The 14,726-nt window shown below is 45.8% G+C and overlaps 1 protein-coding gene across 1 annotated transcript; it reads left to right on the plus strand.

Annotated features, from left to right (window-relative positions):
* The first annotated feature begins 1,441 nt into the window (after positions 1-1,441).
* Positions 1,442-10,447, plus strand: si:dkeyp-113d7.10 (hypermethylated in cancer 1 protein). The gene is made up of 4 exons (XM_047038459.1): positions 1,442-1,927; positions 4,577-4,894; positions 6,849-7,127; positions 8,586-10,447. Exons 1-4 carry the CDS (start codon positions 1,579-1,581, stop codon positions 9,050-9,052), a joined length of 1,413 nt encoding a protein of 470 aa, XP_046894415.1. The 5' UTR covers positions 1,442-1,578; the 3' UTR covers positions 9,053-10,447.
* Positions 10,448-14,726: the final 4,279 nt, after the last annotated feature.

The raw sequence follows: 14,726 nt of genomic DNA on the forward strand, positions 1-14,726 counted from the left end.
AAACAGGTCTGCTACTACAGTAAAACTCTTGTTTTATGTGCTTGAATTTGCAATAAAGCAGCAACCAATTTCCATCATGTTAGATCAGAAAAGGCCTGATGTTTATTAAGAAGAAGAAAATAATATATAAAGGCTATACATCGTTGGATTATGAAAATAGGTATTTACCATTATCATAATTTCGTTGTACATCTATGAACCACAATCAAAAAATTGGATTTCAATACTTTTATCAGATAATCAGTGAAGATTAGACATTTTGTTGCAGTCTTGCTGTTCTTAAATAAACATGAAAACATACGTTTACTCCGTGTATCCATCTCTCAGGATAAACAATCAATGTTGCTCAAACAATGGTCTTTCAATCGCTAAATTACCGTTGCATTTTTATTAGGAGAAATAATAACAGTTTAAGCCTCTTTAGGATTGTCTAACATCTGGTTTTGAGCCTTCAGGTCGAGACCTACAGTTTATTTGATGGAGCCAGCGTTCAATTGGCCTGATCTCACATAACAAGCCTCGCTTAAGAGATTTCCTAAGAAAACACGGCCCTCTCCCCAGTCCTGCAGACTGCGGCTCTATTAACTCCACGAACAAGCTTTAGCATGCCTCTGTTAACATTGATACCCTAACAAGAGACTGTGTAAGCAAGCTGACATTGCCAGTAAAGTATATGTATTATGTATTGAGGGGATTCACTGTTTTAGACTGCGACTGTTTTAAACAGTGGAACATTGTTTATTTCATTGTTTTAGACTGCGTTTCTAAGGTTGCACAACAGGAGCTCCAATCATTTTCAGTAACTTCTGTTCTACCCTAAGTTTGTTCGTCCCCACCCCCCTGTTATGAGAGGTGTCCAAGTCTCAACCCAAACCGAATGTTTTCATGTGGGCCTTTATTCTATGGTGCCATTTGTTACACTAGGCCTAATTATTATGGAAATGTTGGGTGGATATCATATTTGAATGTAGATGTTGGTGAATTACAGGGACCACAGTGCATTTGCTTGAGCAAATGGTGTAAGTTGTATTGTAATACTACAAGTGGATGCATGTTTGAGACCTGGGAATTTAAGATGGAAAATAAAGACCATATCGATTGGACTGGAGTGTCACTCTTCGATGGTTTTTCAGTTGACAAAGTCCAGTTAAAATTTTCAAAATTATGCTATCTTCAATTATTTATATTTAAGTGTGATACATTTACTTAATTAGGCCTAGCCTACTGATTGGGCACCCTTTGTAAACATACAAATCAACAACGTCTCCTCCACTTAATCTTTTCGTGAGCCTGATGGTTCACATGGATTTGTTTGCCTTAAATATCATTCAGCAAAATGGCGTTCATGGGCAGGGGCACTGCAAAACGTCTAATTTGCCATGAGATGGGTGAAATACGTTTGCGTGTACACAGATGGCAGTACGGTAGCATCCAAGGGGTGTACACATGATGCGTTGATAGAGAAGGTAGTTGTGTGTTTCAATCAGTTGGGTAGGCTTCTGACTTATGTCTGTTGTACAATTTTAAGGGGGTGTGGGGGAAGAATGAAAGAGTTCTTCCAAAAACACGGACGAAATCATGAACGGTGCGGTGTATATTTCGTTTTTCCAAGGCCAGCTCGAATCTGTTCTGGAGCAAGTAGTTCAACTCGCGGTCCAGGAAATAAGCAAGACTGTAGGGGCGAGCTTGAATTCAATGTTAATGGAAACGGCTGTCAAAGAACAAGAAAACCAACGACTCAGGTTAAAGCTGCAAAAACGGGAGTTTGAACGTAAAGGCATCGAAAATGGGTCTCTGTCCAACGGTGGCAAAGCAGACAACGCGGCCGTGGACAGAACAAAGCCCGACTCACACACCCCCAGCCTAAGATTGGAGCGCAGCGTGTCCGCAGACACACGAAGACTTGAGCAAAAAGGACGTGTCGTGGGTAAGGTTACCAGTTCAATCCACAAAACACCTTTGGGGGGAAAAACATTACGTAATTCCGCAGTCCCTTAGTCATTTTGACCAGTTTAGTGGGTGTGCGTGCCTGTGTGTTTGCTAAAAAGGCTAGCAATGGTTCAATCTTGTGTGCGTATAAATCTGTAAACAAGACAATGCAACAACGCAATCTTAGGAAAGCCATATTTTGGCACATTGGGCAGCTATAATAACAGATCACAACAGAAATCGTCATTCTCTATGTGATATATTAAACGATGGGGCTAACAACCCGTTTGTTATTCTTCTGGAGGTTTTGAGCGATTTGTCAACACACAAAAGTATTTATTCTATATGTAGACGTAAGATGTAAGACTAGATGCGATTCATGGTCGCGTGCTCACACGTTGTTTCATGTTACATGAAAACCTACAACTTCAGTCAAAACACTAAACATCAATCCTTGTATTTGTTTAAACTACACATATTTGGTTGTATTAAATCCATCCTTTTTTGGGCATGCATAAAGACATATTTTGAGATAATTCTTCCGCACCCATGTAGCCTACACTTGTATGTTGCAGGCTAGAACATATTCTATACAGGGATGTACACTGTCAGTGGTTGGCAAGGTGCTGACGCTATTGTTGTTTAGCCCTCTCCTTGGCCCTCCCCCAGAACCACGCTGACGAAATGATCCCAAATCATGCCATTTCCCCCAGAATGCGCCAGTTGGCGTAGCCAATAGAGACCATGTCAATGGAGTCATATGAAGGATTACCCCCTCTCCCTCCCTCAGTCGAGTTATACACTAAACACTTCCAGCCTGAGATCTCTGACGAGGGCTTCATTTGCACATTTTGGACAAAACACATTTTTGAGGGCTTAACGGTGAACAGCAGGCTTCTCATGTATGGCTGGGCGTCAGGAGTGAGGTGGCTGAGCGGTCAGGGAATCGGGCTAGTAATCTGAAGGTTGCCAGTTCAATTCCTGGCCGGGCCAAAATGACGTTGTGTCCTTGGGCAAGGCACTTCACCCTACTTGCCTCGGGGGGAATGTCCCCGTACTTAGTGTAAGTCGCTCTGGATAAGAGCGTCTGCTAAATGACTAAACGTAAATGTCTTTGGGTGGCATTGCTGATGCCATTTTGGTCATGAATGAACGTGGAGCGCAGTGAAGAAGCACAGAGGACCAGGTCTCCACACATGCTCCTGCCCTCTGCCCGCCTCTCTCACTCCAACACAAGGTCGTTTGCACCTTGAGGCTTTCAGAAAAGTCTCGGTTAGGTCAAAGCATTTTCGCTCAGGCTTACTCATCACATTCTGTTTACATTTCTATGTTGCAGGGACTAACTCTAGTTTGGGAATCTAGTCAGTTCTCTTTTCAGAGGTGGCACCTGTTTTGCCTTGCCAAGCGGCAAATCATTGGATTGGTAGATTGTGACACGTACCATTCAGACGCTCATTTATTTAGGCCTGTCAAAAAGACGCCCATATTTATAACCATTTAGGCTAACACCGTATTCAGACATGTGCTATGGCTCTCAACGACAAAATATAAATTGTAAGTCAAGTGTGCAATGGCATCGTATCAAATGACCTGAGGGTTGCATCTACCAACTGTAATTATATCCACGCAGAAAGGGGAAGAGCTGAAATCTAGGAGGCAGTTCCACCGTTCCATGGCATTAGAAGAGTGATTACCTTCAAAACTTTACAGGGTAATAAAATACTGGTGTGATTATAGTGGTTCAGTCAGTCTGAGCGAAACAGTGCCGTATGGAGTCAAGCTCATTAAACCAGTCACATATTTACATTACATGAACATGTTATTTGTTTAGGATGTTTCTAGGACACATATCCAAAGTAACGTACGAGAATGCTTTTAGTAAGCAAGTACTAGTGTACTTGGTCAGGAAGTGTCTAGTTGTGACAGTATTCCAGGGGTTAGTGCTAAGGAGCTACTGGATTTCAACCAGAAACAGCTGATGATGTTCTTATCCCAAATGAACTGTGTTTGGCACATGTGCTTGCTCTTGAGAACACATGATTGCCATGTCTTAAATCTCACAGACATATTGGGAAATACACTGGGAAGGATTTATGGATGTAATGGCTGAGGTTGGAACAATTAGCATAGAGGCAAGGCACTCACAGTGTGAAAAGAAATGGGTCTCACAGACTCTCTAAAATGGGGTCATCGCGAATGGCTGCTAAATTAGAATGAGGGGATTACTGTTTGAGATGTGTGGCATCACAGCTGGGTCCTCCAAAAGGGGCACAGTTGTGTGTGTGTGTGTGTGTCTGTTTTCCGATGCACCTACCAGGTCAGGCTTGCACACAGTTCAGAACATCCGTCTTCCGAACTCGAAATAAACCAAATCCACAATTCTCCGAATGTTACGTCATGTATTAACTTCTCTGTCTAGTGTGTGCGTTGATGTGATTTATGCTGCCAGAAAAACAACCAAAACGGTAATAATGATTCTTTTGTTTCTCCTTAAGTGTTGATCTAGTCGTTTCCTCTGTGGCCACGGCAAGGCGGGTTCCAACCCCATCTCTTTACCAGACCCTCCCCTTTGTTTACTATCTCATCTAGACGACTTACCCTCTTTTACAAAACAACACCATCGTCATTCCCTCCCTCCCGTCCGCAGGCCAGCTGAAATCCGTGATGGAGCAGGTCCTGGACTTTGCCGCGTGCGAGCTGGGTAAGATCGTGGAGGCCAGTTTCGAGGACCTGCTCCTGGAGATCACGGTGAAGGAGCGCGAGCAGCAGGAGCTGGAGGAGCGTCTGCGATGCAGCCGCCCAGAGAACGGAAAGAGCCGGGCCAGACGGCGCTGCTCCGAGCCCGACCCAGCCTCGCCCGACCCAGCCTCGCCCGACCCAGCCTCGCCCGGCCCAGCCTCGCCCGGGAGCCAGGGGGGCGTCACGGGGCCCAAGGTCGCCCGGAAGGAGGACGACGCGACAAATGGTCTGTGTTTTTGGAATTCTTTGAGTCTGACAAGCAGGGTGCGGAATTTACTTTTTTGTCCACGCGACAAATGTCTAGTGCATGTTCAAATTTCACCAGCCACTCAATAGATTTACCATAATTCTTTGGGCTGGTGAGTAAAGAAACTCTACTAGCCTCTTGCATTTTTGACCTGCATTTGGCTGGTGGATACTGCTAATTTTGCGCTCTGCTGACGAGAGAAGGAGTGCTGTGGGGAGGGGTTGAAGAAAAGAGTTATGAGTGTGACGAGGAAGGTGACGAGGAAGGTGACGAGGAAGGTGACGAGGAAGGTGACGAGGAAGATGACGAGGAAGGTGACGAGGAGGACTAAGGAGCTTAAAGGGACACTGGCTCTCTGAGTTGATCTTGGAGTCGAACATTTCTGTTTTGAGAAGAGTGAATGTTAAGTCAAAGCCTAAGTTGGTTTGGTTTTTAAAAGTAAACTTGCCTTCCAGACGTTTGGTGGAAATACATACATGTACAGGTGGCAAGAAATTGTTGCACTGTTTTTCAGTAATTGAGACGTTATTGTAGCGCTGTGATATTCTTTCTGTTGGCCGTGCCTGGTAGCTGAGATGTGGTGACTTTGTGACGTAACCAGTGCACACCGTTCCTCTGACCACCAAAACACTGTAGAACTACACACTTCTGATACTAGATCTCCTGCTGTATTGTCTACATGCACTGTTTCTATGTTGCGTTGGATACAATGGTCACCTGAATGAATTACATGTAATGTAGGTGTCTATCCATCAGCAGATTATAATGCTTATATTGAAGTCATTTGACAGTAATACTTTTTGTATTCTGGTTGACAGGCATCGGTAATGAAAGTGCCTGACATCGGAACTACTACAGAGGCTTAACCTGTCAGTCCTAGTTAACAAATAACTCTGGCAGATAGTTGTATCTTATGTCTCTACGCTTTGTTACTGTAGATGACGTAACTGTTTGCGTGTGTAGATAAAAAAAAAGTATTTCAAAACTGGGTGAAAAACTGATTTACAGTTTCAAGAATATTTGAGGGACAGTTGTTGGGACCGCATTCTGTGGATTCCATTTCTGTGGGTGGATGAACATCCAGACTCTGTGCTTGTTTTGTGTTTTCATTCTCTACCCCAAGGTTTGCCATAGTTGTAAAACTGGTTGGGGAATCTTATTAGGTTACTCCACTATAGGTTAGCTACAAGCAAACATGACTCGACGTCCATGTATATTGTCTTTGGCTGTAGCAGTGTAAGCCATACTGACACACATTTTGTCTTGTTGAAACAGTCATATGGATGATAAACAATGATTTCACACGCCCACATTTCTCGTGAAGCTTTTGAGTAGGGCAGCTGTCTCTTACCGTAATCACAGTATTTGCTGGACTGTAATTGGACTAAATCTGCCCTTCCAACAACGACCACACTTCCTCCGCAAATTCTTTCACAATATACTGAAGCCTAATAGAAATGTACTACAGATCAGTGTGTGTGTGTGGGGGGGTGCACCTTCTCCAGATAAGCTTCAAAGATTCAAACCCCCCAGCCTCGGCCTGGCTCTTTGCTGTATGTCTGTCACTCTCACTGTCTCTCCCCCTACCTTTCCTGTCACACTTCACTTGAAAACAATCCAGAAGAGCATGAAAAATAAGAAATGGACTCTCGGAAACAATGTCTGAATGGGTGTCCCTGCACCACAGCCCAGCCCAGTCCATTAGAATTACAAGGACAGAGCCAGCTGTACCTGGAGTAAGGTGGCTGTGCAGTTAGGGCCAAATGACGTTGTGTCCTTAGGCAAGGCACTTCACCCGTCTTGGCTCAGGGGAAATGTCCCTGTACTTACTGTAAGTCGCTCTGGATAAGAGCGTCTGCTAAATGACTAAATGTACAGTGGGCTGCGACACGTCGGCGAGCCCGTCAGTGACCCGTGTTCCCTCCCCCTGCAGACCCGGAGAAGCCTGCCGTGCTCTCGGTGGCACAGGACTGGGTGCCCATCCTGGACAAGGTGTTTGGGCAGAAGTGGTGCAGCGACTTGTGGCAGATCAAGGAGCTGGCGTCTCCCGGGAGGGGCTCCGGCTCCAGCGCGCTCCTCCGGGTCGAGGAACTGCAGCCGTCGCCCACGTCCCCCCAGCAGGAGCCCCAGTGGATGCCTCTGGAGGACATGGAAGTTCTCTCCACCACCCCTGACCCCCCGCCTGTCTGCGCCCCTCCACGCACCCCCTCAGGTAAGATCCTGTCCACTTCCACTGTCCCCTAGTACGCTCTTGTCCCCTTGTACACTCCCCTTCCCAGTCCTCCGGCCCCTCTAGTCTCTTCTCCCGTCCCGGGTCTTAAAACCCATCCCTGTCCCTGCCCAGGGTCTGAAAGCCACACAATGAGCTGGAGCACAGTCAAGTTCTTGTTTTGTTTCCGGACCCTCCAAACCTCCCTTCGCTTCTAGGCTAGCCAGCTATGAACCAAGATAGTTAGTTTACATTTCATGCAGCAGAGTTTCAGAAAGGTCCGTTCAGCAAATCAATCACATTTTCTGCATGACTGCCTGCAGCCTCGGGCACATCGCAGGAGGTGTGAGACAGACATTCTCTGTGATGCGCCAGTCCACCCTAAACGTGTATGAAAGGGTACTTTCAGCGTATGGACATATCATATTACACTATTCTCACCCGTGATGAATTGGCTCTTGGATGCAAAGCCTGTCTCCTTCCCTCCCCTCTGTCTCCTTCCCTCCCCTCGGTCTCCCTCCCTCCCCTCTGTCTCCCTCCCCCCCCTCTGTCTCCCTCCCCCCCCTCTGTCTCCCCCCCCCTCTGTCTCCCTCCCCCCCCTCTGTCTCCCTCCCCCCCCTCTGTCTCCCTCCCCTCTGTCTCCTTCCCTCCCTTCTGTCTCCCCCCCTCCCCTCTGTCTCCCCCCCTCCCCTCTGTCTCCTTCCCTCCCCTCTGTCTCCTTCCCTCCCCTCTGTCTCCTTCCCTCCCCTCTGTCTCCCTCCCTCCCCTCTGTCTCCCTCCCCTCTGTCTCCTTCCCTCCCTTCTGTCTCCTTCCCTCCCTTCTGTCTCCCCCCCTCCCCTCTGTCTCCCTCCCCTCTGTCTCCTTCCCTCCCTTCTGTCTCCCCCCCTCCCCTCTGTCTCCCTCCCTCCCTTCTGTCTCCCTCCCTCCCCTCTGTCTCCCTCCCTCCCCTCTGTCTCCTTCCCTCCCCTCTGTCTCCTTCCCTCCCCCCCTCCCCTCTGTCTCCTTCCCTCCCCTCTGTCTCCCTCCCTCCCCTCTGTCTCCTTCCCTCCCCTCTGTCTCCTTCCCTCCCCTCTGTCTCCTTCCCTCCCCTCTGTCTCCTTCCCTCCCCTCCCCCCCTCCCCCCTGTCTCCCTCCCTCCCCTCTGTCTCCCTCCCTCCCCTCTGTGTCCCTCCCTCCCCTCTGTCTCCCCCCCTCCCCTCTGTCTCCTTCCCTCCCTTCTGTCTCCCTCCTCCCTTCTGTCTCCCTCCCTCCCCTCTGTCTCCCTCCCTCCCCTCTGTCTCCTTCCCTCCCCTCTGTCTCCTTCCCTCCCCCCCTCCCCTCTGTCTCCTTCCCTCCCCTCTGTCTCCTTCCCTCCCCTCTGTCTCCTTCCCTCCCCTCCCCCCTGTCTCCCTCCCTCCCCTCTGTCTCCCTCCCTCCCCTCTGTGTCCCTCCCTCCTCTCACTGTGCCTTCTCTCCTGCAGCGGACGACTCCCCTCTCAGGTCCCCGTCCATGCTCCACCGCCTGCTCACCCTCCCCGCCCAGCTCCTGGAGGACGACAAGGACACGGACGCCTTGGAGATCCTGCCGGCGCCGGCCGAGACCTCGCCCTGCGCAGCGCTGCGAGTCCGTGTCGAGTCACCCAGCCAGAGCTGCCTGTCCCCCCCCACCAGAAGAGAAGAGGAGGAGGAGGAAGAGGAGGAGGAGGGGGAAGAGGAGGAGGAAGACGACGACGACAAAGGGACAAAGGTGAGGAATTCAAAGGGCAGGAAGTCTCTGGGGTGTAAGGAGTGCGGCAGGAAGTTCGGACGACCGCAACTCCTCAAGGCCCACCAGCAGACGCACGCCATCACCTCGGCGACGCTACGCTGCTCCGAGTGCGGGAAGAAGTTTTCCCAGGCTTCGCGGCTCCAGGCGCACCTGAAAAGCCACACGGGGAAGAAGACCTGAGTGAACCCAGAGGGAGAGACGCTCAGATGGGGCTCCCAGCTGTCGTCACAGCAGCATATCAGTGGATGTTGTCACCACGCACAAGCTCACATTAAAGTACTTTTGGATTTGGGAATACAAGGCATCACGTGACCTGTTGTCGATTCCGAAGGTACTTTGATACAAGAAATTCAAAAGGAAACCTTTCCAGACACACAAGGATAGTTTAACAGCCTGTTAGTATGTGTATTATATCTCCTTATTGTTGACTCCATTTGGATGCTTCATCAGTTATTCGGATGAATGTGGTTGGAGTCGTCAAGGTTTATCACTTGTAGGAAGTGTTTGTTCTGTTGTCACGGGACTCCTGTCACTTGCTACAAGACATGAAGTGACCTTTTATGAAGTGCTCTTTCAGTTTTCTCAAACTAGACTTTTGTTGTTTTGGTTTCTTTATTGTTTTTGTTTGTACACATTTTGGAATATCAAGCAGATCATTTTCTGCTGTAATATTTCACATCGTTTTGTACTCCAAAAGCCAGGATACCTCTTTTGGCCCGTAGCGTACAAATACAAAAGTGGCGCTGACCAGCGAGAATCTGACCTTTCATTGGCATAGGTGTTGAATGTGAATCACAACTCTTTTTTTTCCCTGGCGCTGCAGCAGTGACTTGGACACTTAAAAAGGGCTTTTGTGCCTGGGAAGAGATACAGACTGCCATAGCCTGGACAGGGGCTGGTCTTTAGTGTTTTCCTCTGAATGTGAAACTGGTGGATTTCTCTACCTTCATGCAACTCACAATCTTAGTCTTTACTGACAGTATTTACCCCTTTCAACACAAATACCTCATTTTACACAGATTCACTCATGTTCGGTTCAACAAAGGGATTGTTACATGGGTAGCCCTTTTGTAAATGTAACACAAATCCACAATATTACAGTGCAATGCTCTCCAGAATCATGGGACTTCCTCCTTCACGATGGACTAGAGGCCAAGCTGTGAGCTGAGCACACTGGTCACAGCCTCAACAACCAAATAACCCGTCTCCTCAAAGGGACCTTCGGGGGCTGAGGAGAAGGAGGATGATGAAGGGAAATGGCCTCACTCATGTGCTGACTGGTAGAAAGTCCGAATCATACTCGGTATCCTAGTAAGTGGTGCAATACCACCATTGTTTATTCTCTTTGTTTTGTTCTTTGTCCCTTGCCAGCTTGTCTACAGTACATTTAGGGAACATCTTAATGAATGAAAAGTATAAATATTAGTCTGCTCTTCTTATGTGAGCATTTGCCTGAAACAATATACTCTGTTGGAGGGTTGAAGGGAGAGGGGATTCCGGTAAAGGAGTGTGTGTGTGTGTGTGTGTTCGAGGGTGTGTGTGTGTATTGGGAGGGGTTGGGGTTTGTGTGTGTGTGTGTGTGTGTGTGTTGGGGGGGCTGGGTGTACAGATTTCCAGGATTTTTAACGTGATGCTTTCTGCCTTTCTTTGGATACAGGTTCAAAAGGCATTCGGCTCCAAGTCCTGTGCCAGATATCTTGAGTATCATTGTGTCTTCCTATTTTGATTGTGCTAGTCTTTTTGTAGATTATTCTGCAGCTTGTGGCAACACAAAGCATGACCAGCAAGCAATACTGTGTGTGTGTGTGTGTGTGTGTGTGTGTATCTTGAGACCACTGCGTTGCTGCGTACAAGTGGCAATGTCGTTGAGTTACCAGTCTGTTTGGAGATGTTGGTACTTCACACGACGTTCGGTAGAGGAGCACCGCGACTCAGTCCCCCCCCCCCCCCCCCCCCCCCCCCCCACGAGTCTACTGGAATTCTAGTGTCTTCCTCAGGGAAGGCTGTTTCTGTGGCTGAGTTTCAATATGACTTCTACACCTACCACCCCTGGTCTACCAGAGAGGAAATTACATTGCTGTCCCAATCCATCGTTTTAAAGTGTCCTATCGCCACTGGCCGTCGCCTGTTCAGTACGCAGTTGGGGTCAAGTCAAACTCAAATTCATCCAGTGCTTCAAAATTAATGAAAAGTGAAATCCTATATCACATTCTTTTGTAGGAAACGTGAACTGACTTGAACTGACTCCAAATGCAGTGGTTAATATGAGGCACGGTAGATGCACTGCCTAACAATGTGCAAATAATTTTAAAGCAGGTGTATAGATCGCATATGCGTATCTTCAGTGTCTAAACGGCAAGAATACCTGATGGTCTTCAACCTGCCGTCTCTCTCGTGTTTCTCTGCTAGCGTGTTTCTCTGCTAGCGTGTTTCTCTGCTAGCATGTCAGACAGGATAGGCACCCATCCATTTCTGGTATATGAGGACGTTGGTCTGACTTAGACCATCACCAGTTAGGATAGAATTTCCACCCCTGTGTCATTTCATACTTCTGCCTCGTTGTAGCCGAGCGCATCACATTTCAGTTGACTGTTGTTTGTGTCCGAACTCGTCAACGTAGTGTAGGACTTTCTCTGCGCCACTTTCTGTTTGTGCGAGGGTTTTGTCTCCTGAACAATGAGGAGACTTGGGATGTCTGCAACTGTGATCATTTGAATTCAGGTCAAATCAGCAACGGTTTACATAACGTCGGCATGTATCAAACCATGGTTTGGGACATCTTTGCCTCTAGACTGTAACCACAACAAAAAAAAAACATTGCATGCAATGTATTACAATTTTCATATAATAAACATATGAAAGTATATATATATATATATATATATATATATATATATATATATATATATTAAAAAACGATATTGCTCCCTCTAATTTCAGGGTTCTGCATAGAGAAGTCATAGACTTTTAGTGGTGAAATCTGATTTTTTTTTTTTGTGATTGTATCTGTGGCCCGTGCTGTGCATTTGCTCCGGATGTTTAGCTTACAAACTGTCCTATTGATCGAATGGACTTAAAGTGCACTTCATTCCTACTAAAAGTCGTGTCTTCAGAAAACATTGCCACCGCTCAAAATTAGCAACTTGTTGCCTGGTGGTAAGAGAAGCCTAAACTGTGCTGAATACCTATAGAGGGACACCTGCCATATCGGTGTTTACATCAAGCATCTACGTTCCAATGTACTCTGATGAGAAACAATACATCAGTATTGTCACGTTCCAAATGTCTGAACTTCATTGCAATTCATTGTATACTGTAAATATCATTCTTTTTCTTTGTATGGCTTTTTGAATCTAGATTGGGGAAAATGAGTCTTTTTGGATAATAAATAGTATTGTCCTCCTTGCTCCTATTCAGAGACCTTCCCTCCTAACGCTTTAGCATGCACAGTTGAGCACTACTACTTTGCTTTAACCACCTTTTGGAAAGCTAGACATAGCGATGATGACTAATGTGTGTTTCTCAGGTGTTTTCTCCTCTTGCTTTGACTAATGAATTACCAACCGCTTTTCTGCAAATGCCAAGTCTGAATACATACTGACGTGTTCCTCATGCAATTTATTTGCACTTTCTATTTTAAGTTACTACAGAATTCCATACCTCAATTTTTAGTTTTTTTTGGGGGGGAGCAGTTTATTAGTGGACACATCCAGACCTCAATTGAAAGTGTTGACATTCATCTATGTTTGTAGAGCTTTTTCACAGGTCAAAGCTAAATGCACAACTCCAAAGTACCTCCGCCAACAAAAATCTTAGCACCTATGTACTCGATGATCATTCTTCTTCAGTTACAAGGACAGCACCTGGTGTAGGGAATATACCGGAGAACAGACACAACCTGCTGTGTTTAATGGGACCATAGACACAACCTGCTGTGTTTAATGGGACCATAGACACAATCTGCTGTGTTTAATGGGACCATAGACACAATCTGCTGTGTTTAATGGGACCACAGACACAATCTACTGTGTTTAATGGGACCACAGTCAAAGGGACTTCCTTGTTTGTGTTGAAGAAAGACTGTAGAAATACTAGCAAGAATCAAATTCCATGTATCTCTGAGCCAAAGCAAGTGGCCACTGTTCTCTTGTGTTGTGGTTGTCCATTTGACCCTGTCATTTTCTCCTTAATTAAAATAGCAGATATTTGGGGGAGTAGAGGAGCAGTAGAACATCGTAAGAGAATGCAGCCTTTAGATTGTTGCTGTCTCTAATGCTTCACACAGTGGCTTCGTAAACTTGAGCAAGAAAATGTTGATCTGCGTAAATTTTGGCTATTTCCTGAAAAGTGGTTGAGATTCATTTTGAACAATTCCGTTAACTTCACCCATCAATTTAGAGGTGTAAATTTAGAATCCCAAAGACTTGAAATTGAAATGCTAAATTTGATGAGGGATTAAAAGGGATATTTAATTGATCTTTTAAGTTGTTGTTTTTTGTCTTTTTAAAAATTTTAGACGTAGAGCAAGCATTGTTATCCAAAAAACCTTGTCATTCAAATGTAGAATTGTTGTTTGATCAAGATTTTATTCGTTTTATTCAAGCGCAGAAATATATGTAATTGTTGTAGATTTTGTTATCCCAATTCCATTGTGTTGGATTTTTTAAAGATCTACCCTTTGTAATGCCAAATTGTTTTCCCTTTTGGTTTCTGGCATTAAGCAAGCACCTGTCCATTTTTAATCTGATATCACTCTGAATGTCATTCATGCCAAGGTAACTTTGCCATGATACTATGATTATATAGGCAATGTGACAATGTTTTCTACATGTTAGACAATGAAAATGGGTACTTTGTGTCAGTGGAAAAAATACAATAAATGTTAACAACTAAGCAATGCTTTCTTCATTGTGTGTGTGTGTTGTGTGTTTCAGTCCACGCAATACCTACAGTGTGCATCTTAAATAAAACCTTTTATCTGGAGTCATTTGAAGAGGAAGATGTTCACCGGTATATCCGTTACACAGAAACGAAGACTGAATGAATCTGCCTCTTCAAAGGACACCTCACATCCAAGCACCTTTCAGTTTTCCACTTACAATCTGCCTCAAAACAGGACTCACCAGCACTCTCCAAGTGCTTTTCTTTCTAAGGGTCGGTGACAGGAGATATTCTTAAGGGATCATACAACATTCCAGAGCCATAAGAGGCTGTACCTGCTTCAACACTCAACCTTAACAGACTGGAGTTACATTTACATTTAGTCATTTAGCAGACGCTCTTATCCAGAGCGACTTACAGTAAGTACAGGGACATTCCCCCGAGGCAAGTAGGGTGAAATGTCATTTGGCACGGCGGGGAATCGATCCAGCAACCTTCTGATTACTAGCCCGACTCCCTCAGCGCTCAGCCATCTGACTCCCTGGAGTTTGTAACTTTTTACTGGTGTCCTAACAAAAATGGTGATGGCTTGTTACTGTATTTGAGGATATCTGAAAGATGGGTAGATACAGTACAATTTCGACCTAGGTTGATCATGCATACTGTAATTGATAAAATACCAGTATTTTGTGAATGTTGGCAGACTAGCAATTTGTTAGTAGCCTAGTTTACGACTTGACTTACATTACTGAACTAAGTAACTTTTGTTTTCTTTTTACAGTTTGCCATCTATAATTGCCAAATCAAAGAATAATTGTGTGGTCTTGCTGTGCCCTGTGGGTTTAGCTTTTCAAAGACAGAGCTGGGATTGTTTCCTGAAGAGCAGCATGTAAACACAATGAATGATGCGATGTTGTACTGCGAGTGCCATAGATGTGATATAAATCTGTGATGCGAGATGAATGCGTGCTGC

This window comes from Hypomesus transpacificus, chromosome 17 (genome assembly GCF_021917145.1).
Source record: "Hypomesus transpacificus isolate Combined female chromosome 17, fHypTra1, whole genome shotgun sequence".
Classification (NCBI taxonomy): Eukaryota; Metazoa; Chordata; class Actinopteri; order Osmeriformes; family Osmeridae; genus Hypomesus; species Hypomesus transpacificus.

Excerpts from the sequence above, each read along its gene's own strand:
- si:dkeyp-113d7.10 (XM_047038459.1), top strand. The coding sequence starts at position 1,579 with ATGAACGGTGCGGTGTATATTTCGTTTTTCCAAGGCCAGCTCGAATCT. Across the intron at positions 1,928-4,576 it reads GCAAAAAGGACGTGTCGTGG|GCCAGCTGAAATCCGTGATG; the intron begins GTAAGGTTACCA and ends TCCCGTCCGCAG. Across the intron at positions 4,895-6,848 it reads GGAGGACGACGCGACAAATG|ACCCGGAGAAGCCTGCCGTG; the intron begins GTCTGTGTTTTT and ends CTCCCCCTGCAG.